Source organism: Harpia harpyja, chromosome 14 (genome assembly GCF_026419915.1).
Source record: "Harpia harpyja isolate bHarHar1 chromosome 14, bHarHar1 primary haplotype, whole genome shotgun sequence".
In the NCBI taxonomy this organism is placed as follows: domain Eukaryota; kingdom Metazoa; phylum Chordata; class Aves; order Accipitriformes; family Accipitridae; genus Harpia; species Harpia harpyja.
The window spans coordinates 10,562,812-10,579,760 of record NC_068953.1 but is presented as its reverse complement, the minus strand read 5'-3'; the positions used below and the strand labels follow the sequence as shown (position 1 = coordinate 10,579,760).

General features: G+C 36.2%; 1 protein-coding gene across 6 annotated transcripts in view; it reads left to right on the top strand.

Moving 5' to 3' along the window:
• B3GNTL1 (UDP-GlcNAc:betaGal beta-1,3-N-acetylglucosaminyltransferase like 1) overlaps nucleotides 1-16,949 on the top strand; it is a 132,799-nt gene that overhangs the window by 100,928 nt on the left and 14,922 nt on the right. For all 6 annotated transcript variants that reach the window (XM_052809095.1, XM_052809093.1, XM_052809096.1 and 3 more), the window contains 2 exons: nucleotides 2,400-2,524; nucleotides 12,179-12,314. In XM_052809095.1, coding sequence (XP_052665055.1) covers nucleotides 2,400-2,524; nucleotides 12,179-12,314 — 261 coding nt within the window. The remainder of the gene's footprint in view (nucleotides 1-2,399; nucleotides 2,525-12,178; nucleotides 12,315-16,949) is intronic.

Sequence of the window (16,949 nt, the reverse complement as noted above, 5' to 3'; positions counted from 1 at the left end):
TTGCAACAAACTTACACGCTCAAGAGCCATAGGAAGTCCCATCCCTGCAGGATCTGTAACACAGTCAACATCTTTCCTCCCCTGAAAAATGCAAGGCAGTGCTGCTCCTTTGTAATGTGAGAGGCCACTGCTGAGCAGCACAAGGCACCTGCTCATTCCTAGGAGTGAGTGTACTTTATTTCAAAGTACTTCTGCCAGTTAAAGTAAAAGAGCACTCAGAACCAAGCAGCATTTTGAAAGATGCTTTTACTTTTGTAGTAACTCTCTTTTTTAATGTACATATTAATGGTTATCTTGAATAATGTGAAAATGCTTACCTGAAAGAAAATGAATTGCAGATATGTATGTGATGTAATCATATATCTGAATCAAAATATGATTACTGCAGTAAGCTGATATGTGCTACAAAATTTGTGCCCTGTCTGACACAGTCTAGTCTGTGACTGGAAAAGAGAAAAAGGTTTAAACTTTGCTGCTGACTCTCAGTATTTCCATTAAAGTCCAGAATAAGAAAAAAGATAGAAAGGGCTACAAGAAAAATGGAAAGAATTTGAGTTTGTGTTTTTCTTATATTCTTGATGACTGTGTCTGCTACTCCAACTTCCCCCAGATTTCTTTTGTGGCTTTCAAAGTTGGTTCATATAAAGCATAAATCGTATGAAGTTCTCTAAAAGTTTTCTTCTTCATCGCAGCTCTTAAACTAGAAGTCAGACAAATATCTACAAAGACAAACAATAGCTACAGATAAGCTGCCTTTAGCAAGCAGTCAGATCAGAATCCATTTTATTCGGAATCTGGGAGTGTGGCCCAATTCAGGGTCTTAAATCAATCTATCATATAGTGAAGTCTGGAGCTACAAAGTACAGAGCTTGATGTGGTTCTGATTTCTCCCAAGATACTTATGTTCAACTGAGTGTTTTGGATTTGTTTTCCAGGGTTCAAAGCTTTTTTTGTCTCGTTTCCCTTCCCCTCCCCACACCCCCTTGGCTGCTCAGTCTGGTGGGTATGAGAAACAGCCACTGAACTGTATTGCTCTTGTAAGTAGAAGGCCAGAAGAAACCACAGAGGGATTCTGTGTCCAGCAGTTTAATTAGAGAATCTCCTTTTCTTAATTATGGAAGAAACTCAGAAGCTGTGGTAATGGGGGAAAAAAATTCTTTTACTTTTTTTTTTTTAACTTATGCTCCTACTATTTTTCTGTGTTGTAATAGAATACCTAAAGTTGATGTTGAGGTTTATGCCCCTGTTATTCATGTATGTGATATTGCCTACAGAAAGGAATGTATTTCAGTATCTTTCTCTTCTTTTCCTTCTCCACTTTGTCATGTTAACTTTCAGGTTTTTATTGATTAGACACTTAAATATTTTATTTGGCCCACCTGGTTCTATATAGCAGAGATCTTTAGCCTGATAAAATCATGGGGCCTTTTAAACACTGGGTTGGAGGAAAGAAAAATCTGTATTTAAACATAGAAAAATTAAATGTTCTAGCCATTATTTGAAGAAGTTGCACCATTGCAAAATGTAAATAGATGCTACTTTTTTACCTTCAGTATAGGGCTGTATCTTTAAAGGTGGGTTTATGCTTTTGTATGCTATGATGTGTAATTGAATACTATGTGCCATAAGATTGCCCTTCTGACCCTATGTCTGGCATGAAGATTTTCTGATTTTTAGGTGGGAAGTGTTGCATGTGATCATGAAATCTCTAATATTTCCTAGAGCCTGATACATTCACAATTCTAGGAGCTTTTTTTTCTTGCAGTGTTTCAGCAGTATTGCTTGCAATCACATTAGGAAGAATGTACCATGGAAATAAGTTGCAAGGAAAAAATAAAGTTTTGTTTTTAGACATTGCCCTATTCTGAGGTTGCTTTTATTAAGGTTTTTATTAAGGTCTCTTATTATGGGGCCTGATTTACCTTCCCTCAGTAGAGACCAATATACATATTTGTATGGCAACCAAAGAAAGAACGATAATTCTAGTAAAATGAAAAAACACTCTTCTGAAGTCACTGATCCCTTTCAGTAAACTATTTGGTTACGTGGCACTTCAGGCTTCATAAACTGTTCAGCAGCTGGGTTTCTTTCTTTTGGGACTAACCTGTACCAAGCTTTATATCCTTGTCAAAATGAGATGATGTTTATTTTTCCACCTTTGTCCTTGTGGTCAGCTGTACTTAGTTTTTAAATAGCACTGCTTGCTTTTTAATAGCTTTATCTTTTCTAGAGATACGTTTATTTAATGACCCATTAGATATCTTCATGGAGACATACAGAAATAATATGAATAAAATTATGTTAAAGCTTATTCATTTGGCTGAAAAATAAAATGTGTCTTCAGATGTAACTATGAATACTGGTCACTTCCTGGTTTGAAATAACTGCTTCTCTTCCAGGGTGTTCCAGAAGATCTGTTGTTTTTTTATAAACATATCCAAAAGGGTGGTGAAGTCTTTCGAGTAAACCATTGCCTCCTGCTGTACCGTTACCATCCACAGGCTGCAACTCATTCCATCCTAGAGTAAGTTGCATTTTTTGGTAGAACTTAAAAATTAGCTTCACCTTGAATGATTGGCAGCGAAGATGCTTAATCTCTTCAAGACATCACACAGCAAAATAATTACCTACTGTTGTGTGTGTCTGTTTTAAAAAAAAAAAAGGCTAAAAAGCAAGCATAACATAATATGTTGGTAGTATCCTCTTTTCATAGTGGAAGGTTAGTTTTCTGTTTGTTCTTGCTATAATTTGCTTTTGAGTAACATACTGTAATGCTGGAATTGAAATTATGAATTGAAATCTTTGGTTTGCATACTGTTACCTGTACACTATCCGTGTACCTGTGTTAATGATTTAGTGAGGCAGGGATGGGGTGGGGGCACTTTAACATTTGACAAATAGAAATTCTATGAAATTGTTCTGTCTTTGCAACTGTTTTTGAAGTAATTTCACAATAGGTATTGTAAGAGCAATGAAGCATTTTGGGGACTGCATTACAGCAGTACTGTTTTCTCAACTTCCAGTTACCATTCCTTCAGCTGAGACTCTGTAACTGATCACATGAGATCTCGTAATCTGCCTGAATAACGTCTCTGGTTATCTAAAGCATCTGAGTTTCTTACCCTCAAAGCAGATTAAGAATACTTTCTATGATTATGTATCTTATCTGCTGAACATGGCAAAAGCAAGCAGTGAAGCAGTAGCTTCTTCAGTACTTTGAACATGATTGCAAGAATGTGTTTGAAATATATCCTAGTGGTGAGTTTTTAATTAGGATTTTTAATATGTGAGGTTTTGATTCTCCTATTTTTTTGCCATGTGAACCATAATGTAAAAAATATTTTTTTAATTTTAAAGCTTAATTTCAAAATGAACTGTCTCAATTTTAAAAAAGTAAACAAAAACTTGCAATACCAACAAAAACCTTCTTTTGAAAAAGACAATAAAACTTAAACCTTTCATCTGATAATGTGCTACATTTACATATATTATTTTCCTATTTTAAAAGGTCTAGACCATATAAATCAGTTAATAAGGTTTGAAAAATACCTGAGGATGTTTAGGAGTAATTATCTCAGGTGCTCCATTGTAAGCTGTTGCCTACTGCTTTTACAGTGCTGGTCTACCCTTAAAGAAAATGTTACATTGTCAATTGTGGATTCCTCTATGTGCTCATTGTATGCATCAAAGGTGTTCTTCGTGATCAGAAGTCCTGCAAGCTGAGCCAAAGTTGTTTCTTTCTCTTATGGATTGACATTAATAACAAATTATGCAAGTTTTACTGTACTTTAGGAGTCCCAAACCAGAATCACAGTGGTAATTAAGTAAGCTGTTTTCTTACTGATTAATGATATAAATACACTTTTCAGTCAGTCCTATTTGTATGGCTTTGTAGAACTGACTAGTAAAACTAAACATTTTTATGTGCATTTTAGCTGTATATCACTATATTATTGTATTACTGTAAATACTATAGTATGCTAGCATAAATATTGTGCTCATGGTCAATGTCACTATAGATCTTTATAAATACATATATATATGTATGCATGTGTATATAAAATCATTTCACTCTGAAACAGTCATTCCAAACAAATAGAAGGTATTCTTCAGATTTTGCAAACAAATATGAGGTAAATTATTTTCCTTTTTATTGGTGTTTAAATGTAAGGGGATTTTTCTCTTTTAGTGTGTGATCATTTTGGCAGTTAGTTACAAACTTTTCAGCCATGCATCATGGGATGCTAGAACTCTTGGAAGCCTGTTGCTTGTATCTGTGGGAAAACATCTTATTCTTGGAAATGAGTTTGTTTTGAATTTACTGCAAGCTGTTGCTTATTCAGATCTACAAGGTTGTGTGGCACAAGGACCCTGAATTACAACATACTGTGAGAATGTGGAAATACTGTAAGCTGTTTCAGATGTGCAGTTTGCATGTCCAAATTGGCGCCTTTCTTGTCTTATTCTAAGAAGTCAGGCTAGCCATTCTTCCTGTTGGCTTTTTGCTGGGACTACTGTTAATAATATTTTGTGCGAACTTTCAAATACGAGGTTGTGTAACATCTCTTCTTACTGGCTTGTTCCCCTGTTTGTTGCCTAAGTTGTGAAGGGCTGGCCAGCATTTGTTTCTAGAGACCAAGGTGTGCGTTGAACAAAAAGAGATTAATGGACTCATCACAGAGGTTTAAGTTTATAATTTAAATTGGGTCTTCTCTAATTTGCCTTTTGGTCACCCAACCTTATTTAATGTGTATTCTACGTTTTCTAGAAGTGTCGTCCTGTGTCGTTGTCGTCGTCCCCCCCCCTTTTTTTTTTGTGATGTGTGGTGTTTGAGCAGTTTTCTGTGGCATTTTGCCTTTCACCATTGGCCTGTGTTGTTTTTGAATTTTCAGAGTTAGCCTACACCTGGATTTGGAAGTAGTAACTCACCAACCAGATTAATATTTTGTCTGAGATCAAAATGATGCTTGTAGGAAAGTTGATTTTTTTTTTTTTTTAACAGTTTATGCCTAGTTTCAGTCTTAAAAAATAGAGCTGGTTAGTAGGACTTGTTTATACAAAGGTGCGTGATTCAATCTTTTCAGCAAAGACAAAGTTTGCTCATAGCCTATTATGGGCTGCTTTCAGTTTATACGAGTGTCTTTCATTACTGTTCAGGGAAAAAATGCCTGATTTTGCATTTTCAGACTTCCTAAAATATATATAAAACTACTTGGCAAGCAACATTTAGTTCTTTTTATTTAGTACGTATAATTGTAAACAGTAATGATTTTTTGGTCATTTTGTATGATTTTGTATGATCCTTCTGGAACAAATATCTAGAGGTGAAAGTATCTGTGAAGCAGGAAACAAAATCTTATTTGCATTCTCCCTTACCCTGGAGGCATCAGACTGCGTTATTAAATGTTTTGGGTGTGTGACAGAATCTGAATGAAGTATGGTGTCTATATTTAGATTTCATTAGGTGCATACAGAAATATAAATGTTCTCATTGTAATTTCATCTAAATTCTATGATGAATACCTGGTAAATGTGAATGAGCAATATAAGTTTTGAGAAACTTCTCTTCAGCAAGGAATTTACAACACAAAATCCCACATATTGTATCTCTTAGATCTAAATCATTTTATCTCACATTACAGCTTGTATCCTAGGGCTGTGTGTACTTTGTGCTACATAGCTACATTATACTGATTTGATACAATATCAGAGCTGGTTTTTTAGTGAGAAGTACTGTAGTAAGAAAGTTTGGTGTATAATAAAAACATTGTAAAATTCTTAGATTTTTATCTTGCCAAAGGGGAGAAAAAGGAACTGTAGATAAAACAAGGTACCTCATTGCAAGATAAAAGTCAGCTTGGAACAAGATGAGCAATAAAACATTGTACTTGTCTTTAGGTAGTGCCGCTCATGAAGACAGGCAGTTGGGGCAGGTAGCTAATTCTGTAGCAGTTTACAAGCTTTTGGTCAAGAGAAATTTAATATACGCAGAAAATAAGGTTTGTACCTTCCATCTGAGATTCAGGCGATTCCCTTTTATGCAGAAAATGTAAAGTGTACTTACAAGGCTTACAGTACTTTCATATGCTGTGTATTCGGAATGAGTATAATATTTTAAGAGCTTGTTCTGCAGAAATAACCAAAATTACGTAATCTATTGAAACCATCTGGTTTCAGGCACTAGAAGCTTCCAGTGTCATCTAAGCGAAGGGGAACAGGCACTTAGTCTGAAACACAGATTTGGTTGTTTTAGAGGTACTCTAAGGCATGGGTCTCATATCACTGATGAGTGCAGGAATGCCTGCTTCATTTCCTGCAGAAACATATGCATCCAAAAATAGGCAGGAGAGAGGAAGAACGTAACATATTCCTGTACAACTGCAATAAAGATGAGGTCAACTGCATTTTTATCTTCTATGCTTGCATTTGGCACTTCAATTAAACATGAAAACTAATGACCTCATTAGATTCTTGAAAAGTAAATGGCATTAACATTGATAGTCTCTGTCTTTCTTAATAAGCCTTTCATGAAAAATAGGCCACAATGCAAACCATGCCTCAGTTAATGACCCATGACCTGAAGATGAACTCAGACATTAATAGAACCTATTAACAGTGTAGCTGTGATAACTCAGTGGGATGATATAGTCCAGCAATTAATAAGTTCACATGAAGTTCAACAGAACAACAACAACAAAAAAAATCAGTTTATTCACCAGTATGGTCAAGGTTCAAATGGGATTCATTTCTGAATTTCCTGTGGATTGTAGGGACCTTGAATTCTGCGTGCAAAACTAGCTATAAAGAATCTGTTCTTTCAGCTCTCACCGTGATGAAAAAGTTTTCTGTTCTTCCATCTCTGGATTATCTATCAGGTGAGATTCACCTATAATATAGTATTCTCTTATCCTGGCATGAATGAAAAACCACTGGAAGAGGCTGTTCGCTTGAATAGCTCCTCTTCCTGTCTGGTGTTACCTGAGCAGCGTGCGGGACCAATGTATATAGAAAAGGTCAGATTTATAGTATTACTGTGGATGGTAATCAATGCCTAAAATCCCAGTACTGTTTAGGATATTGGGCTTGTATTTGTGCATTTCTCAAGTACTTGTACATCTGTCTTTGCTCTGTTGATTCACTTATGTAGCCTCACTGGGGGAAGGAGGGGAAAGGCAGTGAAACAATATGGCGAGGTTTAACTGAGCTCAGACATTAAATCATATAGCTTTTATTGTCACATTATCTTTCATTTCAAAATAGGAGTAGAGCAGATGTTTCTTGACTCCTGTATTCAGTCAGTAGGTCACCACACATTTTAACAGAGCTCCATTGTTATATTACTTGGGTGGATGGTATGGCAATAACTGCTTGGGACTGAGGAACACACTTTGTAGTCATTCTCACCCACTGCATGAATACCCTCATTTCACTCCTGCAGAATTTTGGCTCCTCTTCTTCCTTCCAGGCTACATAACTGATGAGTATTGAGGGGCCATGGCAAGTGAGATCTTAGAAAAATCATGTAAGCCTGGAGAATGATTTTCCAAGTAGAAAAATGTATACTTTTAACATTTCTTTTGTAAAGTAAAGAAGTGACAAGAAAATGAAAGAAACGTGAAAAGTAATATACTTCAGGAATTTTGGTCAAAGAGGAGTATTAGGATGTGGGAACAAACTTCTACAGTCAGAAGACTTTGTATCCCCCTTCTGGCTGAGGAAAATCTTGTTAACTGAATACAGGCTAGGAAATCATACTAAAGGCTACTGGGAAACGGCTTGCTTTAATCCTTTCTGACATGGGTAGGAAAAGCAGCCTTGATTTGGGGTGATGCAGACTAATAATACCTCCTAGTTTTTGCTGGTGGCTATGAATATGTAATAACGCAAAATCTGAAAATAGCTGTGAGAATCGTCTCTGAGTAGTGGTTTGTACAGCTTTTAGATCGTTTCAGGCATTTTCTTTAATCATCCTTTGCACGTTGCTACAGTTCCCCTCTGTTGCACCTGCACTGGCTCTTAAAGGATGGGAAAATGGCATTCCCTCATCCCTCAAGGCAGGAATCCCAGTTATCTCTTCTGGAAACATCAAAAAAAGTGGCAAATTAGGTGAACCGGAAACCTGAAGGGGATAACTGAAACTCTCTTTTGACACTCCATAAGCTACCTTTTGCTTCAACATGTGAGATACATTGTTAGCACAGAGCAAGTTTTCAGAAAGATTGAGTCTGTGATTGTCACTCTAAAGCTCAGTCACAAATTCTCCCCTCAATTCTGTATTTATCTGATGATCTCGGCTTGCACTGCTAAAAATATTTCAAGGTTAACTCAAGACTGCAAATTGTTCAGTGTAACTTAAAATTTTCATTAAAAAGGGCCCACACAATATGGGGATGTGATTTTTAAATTCTTCTCTGTGAGCATTTTCATGAGAATGCCTCGTAGTGTTGCAGACAAAAAATCACAAGTGCTGGGGTATATTGGCTTTATTTTCACAACCCAAAATAGGTATTTAAGAAAGCCATTTATTGGTGCTTAAATGAAGCTGTCTGACAACATTGAACAGTGATCCTATTAATTTGGAGTTTAATAACTTCCATATCCTTTTATTTCTGAATGCAATTCCCTTACATACTTTCCCCACTTGCATTTCTCAGTATAGCATTCATAGACAAGATTGGGTCAGTAAATCTGCTTCAGTCTGATATCTTTGTGGAAGATTGGTCTGCTTGAATTTTACCTCTATAGGGCCTTCTGTGGAATATAGGCACCCATCACCTAGACAGCAAATGTATACTGTCTGGAAGCAATCAATACTGAATGTACTGGGACAGCTCCATGACAAATAGAAACATTTTCTGTGCGCTTGGATGTAGATTCCATTGTTTGTCATACAACTAGAAGTTGATAATTCTTTCTGTGCCTTGTAAGGTTGCCTGTTTTTCTGTTAGCTTTCTTAACTTTGCAAACTCAAGTAGAAAAGAAACTTGCCTGTGTCACTCAAGTCAACAGAACAGATTCTGAAGTACCTCTGGAATGTAATGGTTATCCTTCTGAAGTCACATTTCAAAGTAAAATCAGTTTTAAAACCTCTCCATTTACGTGTAAAGCAATAATCTTCCTTTTTAGAAGGTAGCAGAAGCTCTAAAATTTCCAGTAAAGCGATCCTGGAAAAATACTTGACCTTCATATTTCTTTCCTTTAACTTTACTTCTGGGAATGTAGTATGCTCTAATGAACATGGAAAAAGGCAAGTGTCAAAGGATGCCAGCAGCAGCTAAAGCTTTGCAGCAGGAATGCAGCTTGTGGTTGCATTAGAAGAGATTTGCAATCAAATCCAAGATTTTTTTTTTTTCCTCCATTAGTTGAGGTGCTGGTGCATGGCCGTAGTCCTCAAAACAGTGTGGAAATTTTATACGGAGTAGCTGTTCTTCTTGGGTACGTTTATTTGCGTGTGAAGTTCTTTCCAAGTTATCACGCCACAATCAGTGATGAAGTGCTAAGCAGGATTTGGCTGTGCTCAAAAATTGCATACTGAAGTGAAGTGGGCTCTTGGAGCTAACTAATAATCCCAGCAAGAATCCATATGCCTTAGTACTATGAGGGTTGCATGTTTTTCAAACCATAACTCAGGGCTGTGAAGGAACGATGCAAATAAAAGCACAAAATTCCTATCATTAAAATATTAGGAAGGTTTGCTAACAAACTTTTGGGAACAAATTAGGTTACCTATTAACCTCAGTAACCTCAAATGTTATGTTTGTACCTCAGAGGTATACTTCATAAGAATACTTTGGAATAGTAATTTGTATCTGTTACAGGGCTTTGTGAAAATTGATAATCTGTTATAAGAAGGAAAAATTTGAAAACATTTCATAGAAATCAGATGTTACTGTAATGCCAGATCATCAGACATCTCTAGCGATCATACTCGTGTATTTTACAGTTTTGTAATAGAACCAAAATTGGTGTAATGCATGCAGGATTATCCATAATCAGAGCTGCAACTAGGAGACAGAGCAGACTGTCAGTCATTCTCATCAATGAATGAATAGCATAGCTGTAGCAGCTCCTGTTCCTGACTGTCTACCCACCTGGGCAGTTTAGATCCTTAACATCAAGGAAACTTGAATGGATTTTGATTTTTCTATAAATTCGCAACCTGCACTTTCAGACCAGAAGTAGCTTACTGTAGCTGCCCCATGATAACCTGTGCTGACTCATGAATCAAAAGCTTATTTGAAGCAGAAGTAGTAACATATTCTTTGAGTATTTCAGTGTTTAAATTCCATACCAACTTGATAGAGTCAGAAAACTGCAGGGCTCAAAGTTGAACTGTGAAGAAGGTATCTATTAGTAGGAAAAAATATGTGCTTCCTGAGACAAAGAAAACCATAGGTAGCTTTAGGATCTCACAGGAAAATTACTAGTTTTTTTCTGCTAATGCTTTAACTAATTTCTTCATCTAATTTCTTGGATCCCAAGATGTATTACAAGTTCTAGAACAAGTTGTAACAATTATTATAAAGTGTATTGTGTTCTGTCATGATAAAGCAAATGGAAAAACCTATTTGAAGAAATGCTTTCAGAAAGGAAAGACAATTAGGTGTTTATCAGAATTTCCTATGAAAGAAATTTTCAACTCAAAGTCCTTGTTCAAGAGATGTAGATTAGGAAGATTTGTCCATCAAGCCATAAACTGAGGATATCAATTTATTGTTTCTAGAAAATTGTTTATTAAGTATGAGATAGGCTCCTAGTTAATGAATACTAAATGAACGCTAGACATGAAACAGGTGTTCTTAACAGCAGGCAGTTTTATTTAAACCATTGTAAATGATGTAGTCTTATATATTGCATTATAGGGTGGGAATTGCTGTTTTAAAAGCATACCTGATTGAAAGCAATAGGAAATGTGTGCACGTGCACATGTACACACACACACACACACACACACACGAAAAAAAGTTGTAGTTGTCAAAGTGAATTTGGCAGTTGGGAGGAATGGTCCGTGAACAAAATTCTTTCCTTGGAGTTGTCTTCTCTTTCCAAGAACCTTTCTTTAACTTGTTGAAGATCTCAGCGGGTCTTCAGTATTTACAGATGTTAGGTGTTCCCTTGTTACTGGTTCTGAAGCCATGGGGTTCATAATTTGGTGTTAGTCTCACAGTTGTTTACCTCAACTATGTGGCTTAAATTATATTGTGGAACTTATTACAAACATGAAGACATGAAGGTGTAATTGGACACAGACATCTGTCAGCTTGCTTTGTTTCTAAAGCATGTTTTAAGGAGTTTTATAAGGCATACCACTTCTTCCAAAAAAAGAAAAATAATTTCCACTGCTCTTTGTTTCTAGTAATGCTATTTCTTGTAAAAGTAGTCTTCAAATAAAGGCACAGCCACATTCATGTCACTGCTGAATAATACTTTGGAACCTTTAAAATTAGATCACTCTTCTGTGGTCTAAAATGTGTGTGTGCACATTCCTAAGTGTGAATCGTGTGTAACAGACAGTAGTTTCAGTGTTGTGTGTGACTTTGCAGTTCAGTGATCATCTCTTGCTGTATGGGTGTCCACTGATTCAGACTTGCTGAAGGCTTGAGTCGAATACCACAACGTAAATGGACTTTCATTGTAGCATTGGGCTGTATATTTGGGTCAATTGGAGTCCTGAATTTGTGAGATTTCAACTTTGCATTGACAAAGGAGAATGAATGCATGGGCAGATGGAACATGAAGTGGTCATCTTGGATTTAAGAGATTGCCTGTATGCACTTGCAGGGTCATAGAGCAGTTCATATGGTGAGTACAGGTATGGGCAAACAGTGTATTGGTGGGCAGTTGGAGTTGTCGGTATTGAATTTGATTACCATAGCCACAGTTTTTCATCTTCTTGTGATCTTCTGTTAGGGTTCTTGAAAATAATAGTGGTTTAGCTACAGCTTCAAATCTATCCTAATGATTTTTGTCTGAGAACTTCCACAAAATTTCTTTTTTTCTAGCAACAGTTTACATTTCTCTTGGAGATTTCTAGTATAATGTTTCGGTGTGATTTTGTTGTATCATGTGTGAATCAGTTTGGTCAGCTTTAGGTGTATGTGAGTATGTACATATGCATATATGTATGTAATGCTAGAAGTTTTAGGATCAAAATCCACTTTTTTTTCTAACTCTCCAGGGGAACCATCTGGAATCACCGAGTCAGGTTTCTCGAAGACAGAGTCCTGAGCTCCTGGACATCATTCACCATTTGGAATGCTGGCAAGCAAGGCAAGAAGCTCTACAGAAGCTTGTCACCAGCTAATCGGAAAAAGGTGAGCTAGTAAGAGTGGGTAATATCTGTACAAAATCACTTTCTTCTCTTTCACATGCCTCCTTGCTTTTTCTAACGTAATGTAGCAAAATTCTCATAAGATATTTTGTCCCCAGAGTACTAGTTGATTAATATAAATTGGAGAAATTCTTAATATTCTGCATAATGTATTTCTTCTTTTCAAATGCTATATTCCTTTTTTAGAGCATACGGTGTGCATGTAGTGCTGTGTATGCATCCATGTTCCTGCTTGCTGGTGACTAAGCATAGTAATAGGTTATGCACACTATATAACTGTTTATGGCCTGCTACTCTGTAACTAACCATGTAGTAGCCAGGTACCCAAGGTGAGTAGACGAGTAGACTAACTCTTTATTTGGATGATATAATACTAAACTACCTTGTCCAGAATTATTCATACGTGTATAAAATTTGCCCAGTTCCTAAGTGGATACTGGACAGGTCGCTATCGGATGCTGATCAACCTGATTTGTATTATGAGGACTAGTTGTAGTGTGACTCCCTTTTGAAAAGCTTGATTGTTTAAAAATAGGAGTGGGGGGCGGGGTGAACAGGCAAGTAGAAACTATTGTACATGACTATCCAATTTACAATCAATTGAAAATGTGGAGGTTACTTATGTTTGGCAATGGCAGATATTTCTCAGGAGAGATTTGTCTGAGAGTTTAAATATCTTTTATAGCATTTTCTTTTGTGTAATAACTTTTTGTTAGATAAAGGCTTTAGGGCTAATGTCAAATGGCTGTTTCTTATCAAGAGCCACAGAACATTCATTTTATTACTGAATGTGTTTTCTTTTCTTGAAAATATGGATGGGAAGACAAAATGACAAATATATATGTAAAGCTGATTAATGTTGTGGCCCTCAGACCACACACATATAAAAAAAAGAAAGGAAGAAATTTGTATACTCATAGTTGAAATTACTGAATAGACATGGGAGACACTCATACAGTAAATACACAACACAAGAATTGAACCTGAACTTCCTGCTCAATACTCCAATGCCACCCCTCTTTCACTGCCATCACGTGGCAGTGGGTGAAGTGTATGAAGAAAGAAGATTAAATGCTATGTGTCTCCAATCAGTTACTTCATTCAAAGAGAACAGAACTGTCCATTAAATGTATTGAGTTATCTTGGTCATGCAGTGCAGTGTGCACATGACTTTGGCGGGGGTTATGAAAATGTTCTCTTTTGTTAGTATTTTGCATAGCACTTTGTGACTTCCACTAACTTTCTAGCAACCATTGCACTTTTCTGTCTGCAAAATAATGAGAATTAGAAAATAAGTTCCAAGGGAAGAGATGGCAGCTCATCTGGTAGATTTTTGAGATGTTACGGAAAAAATAGACTATGTTGGTTTTGTAGCAGTGTCTCACCATCTTAGGTGTTAGGGTTTTTTTGGTTTTGTTTTGTTTTCTAGCTTTTGTGTGCCAAGCCAAAATGGAGATTGATATTAAGATAGAACACCTCTCTAGCTTTGGGTTACATTTGCCACCTACTTCTATAGGTGACTCATTCAGGACTTCACATCCTGTTCGGCAAACACAATGATAATTTGAAGATGTCACTGCAGAGATGATAAAAAGGGCAAGAGAAAAATAATATTGGTGGGGTTTTGCCATTTTTCTGCCAAAGAACCAAAGCTTACCTCTCCTTCAGTAAGGAACAACCTTCATTCCCCACTATGCTAGCACTGACAGTGTGGTTCTAATTAACTGGATCTTGACGTTCTTTCCAGCTGACCTTTACATAACGTTTGCTTTGGCAGTGTTGCAGGCCATGATACTATTTTGCTTCTGTCAAGGTTACAATTGCACATATTACAGTATGCTTTAGTTTGATAGTGAAATATTGCATTGAGCATTAACCCATTAATTACTGAATGCTATACCAGACACATTTAGCAAGCTTACATGCCAGATGCAATTGCATGTGCCAAGTATGACTCATTTTGCAAATGTACTGCAGAAAACTACTGCTAAAATGCAGGCACAGTCTGATCCTTAATACTTTATATAGAGTAATCAAACTTTATCCACTAAGTCTGACATGTTATCTGAAGTATTCAGAGGTTTTCTCAATAACTAACAGAGATGAATACCTTCAGAAAGTGACTTGTATCATCTTAAGTGAGAGCAGGGGCTTAGTGTTTAGATAGCTAATCTCTGATTAAATTAGTATTATCTGTAGTGATTAAAGCACTAGTTTTATGTAGTTGTTCAGGCTCATTATGATTGCCATTATAACATCCTAGCTTTTCCAAAAGTGAGATCCCAAGTCTATCCATCTCGGTCAGAACTGAAGCTTGAATGATATCCTAATGTTTCATGGTAAGTCACTGGCAAAAGGTTGTAAAAGTAGTTAAAACATCTTGCTTCTCCCAAGTGCTAATCAAAGGATTATGCTGCTGGAGTTTCAGGAAATAAATTAATAAAATTTGCAGTAGGTAAGTCATGGCAGTTTTCATTTTATTCTAAATTAATAACAGTAAGAGGAGGCTAGTTAAACTCCATGTTATACTTTTCCTCAAAAATCCATCAGGTATTTTGTGACTAATCTTCAACTCTTGCCAAAGACTCTAAAATCCCATATGAACAAAGGTTGTAAATAGTTGTTGCTTCATCCTTTCCAGCCCTAAAAACAATAAAATACTTTTCTTGTCTCACCCTTTAAATAGACTACCTTAACAAGATTTAAGCTTTCATATATTCTGTTAATTATGACAACACTAGAGATTCAGTATAATTTTGAATCTACAAGTAGAATCTAGTGTTGTCTTGTAAATGGAGGCCCCGGGGATATGAATTCATCAATTATGTAAAATAGACACCAGTAAAATACAATTCTAAAAGCCCCTTAAGACAAAATATGATTTATTACATCAATACAATTACCATTTTCTCCTCTGAAGGTCCAGTTGTATAAAACGGTGTGATCTTAACAGGTATAATACCCTTTGAAATGCAGGTAAAATTGCCAGAATAAGCTGTATAATTTAACTGTCTAAATTTAATTTCAGTTGTTTTTATACTTTAAGTCAGATTAGACTCTTGAAAATTTTACCTATACTCTGTTTCACTGTTGCTGCATCATTTTATCAAGATTCAGAATTTCATTAGTGTCATGAGACTGATTTCAGTTGGAATATAGAGTCATAGCAGCCTTGTTTTCCAAATTGGTGCTAAGTACCTGTAGAAAATTTGGGACACATACTCCTAGAATACGTAATACCCTCCCCCCCCCCCCCCCCCCCCGCCAAAACCTCTTACATACAGCTTGTATTATTTTGTAATTGTGAAAAATACTAAAATCTACTAAATCTTCAGGAAGAGAATTAATTAATCTGAACTGTCAAGCTTAGGGCATGTAAGAAAACATCTTTTTCAAAAGAGTGTTTCTTGTATTTTCAGAACCTGATAAACAAAGCAATTGTATTTCTTATACTGACTAGGTTTTTGTGGGATGTTTGAAAAGTATGTTGCATGCTGAACAGCACTGTTTCTTAGAAAACAAAATTTTGGCAATTCCAGGAAGCAGCAGTCTGTGTATGTTCATACTCACTAACAAATTATTACTTTAGTCTGTTTGGAAAACAGTCTGAATTTGAATTATGGCTATGTTAAAAGAGAAAAGGACACCTAAGCAATATTGTCTCTTTTCCTCCAGACATCTGTATGGTGAATATTAAAATAATTCTTTGTCTCCAAAGAGCTTAGGCAAAAATCCAAGGCTCAGTATTTTTGCTAAACAGCAACACAAGAAAAAAAAAATTATTCAACTAGTAGTTTTTTTATGAATTAATTACCAGGATCTCAGTATTCTTAGGGAAATTCTGTTTCCTGGCTGTCCCCTTCTTGATTCACACAGTTGACAGTGTTTCAGTATTAGCATTTCTGCAAGAATGAAATCGAACAGACCTTTTTTTGTTTAAAACACATCCATCTTGTCTATAATTTGCAGCTGAAGATGGAAACCAAATGTTTTGGGGATGCTATATATGCCTGGAGGGTTTCTGAGCTGTCTTGTCTGCTCTTTTATTCTCCATCAAACTTCAGCTAAAAGGAGAACTTCAGCATTAACATTTTGTGTCATTTCCGATAGCTGAAAATAGTGCTCAAGAAGCTAACAGAAAAGAAGGGGGAAAGGACGAAATAAGCATCAGCTAATTAGTGGCATGGAAACAGTACTAGTACACAGCCAGCCCATGAAGTTTCTCTATGACAACCCTATCTGCCAGTGGCAAACTTGAAAGCTTCAAGAAAGTATTTTGTACGCCCTTTTTCCTAGCTCATTAACCATTTAAAATCATCTGTTAGTTTCTCTTCACCTTTTTCTAAGAGCAACATCACTAAACCATGTACTTTAACTATGATCCTTCAACTCCCTCACAAAAGCAAGAAACGTTTAAGCTTTGTAGCATTTTAACTACTCTAAAGTATATGAATGGCAGTATGAGAGTGTGAAGTGGGGACGTGTAAAAGCAAAGAAACATAAATAAAGGGAAGAATATTACACCTACCTTGACTGTGGAGCGAAAGATAGAATGACAACATGAAAGCGAGTTAAAAGAGAGCCAACAGAACAAAAAGAGAGAAATGGAATTTGAAAG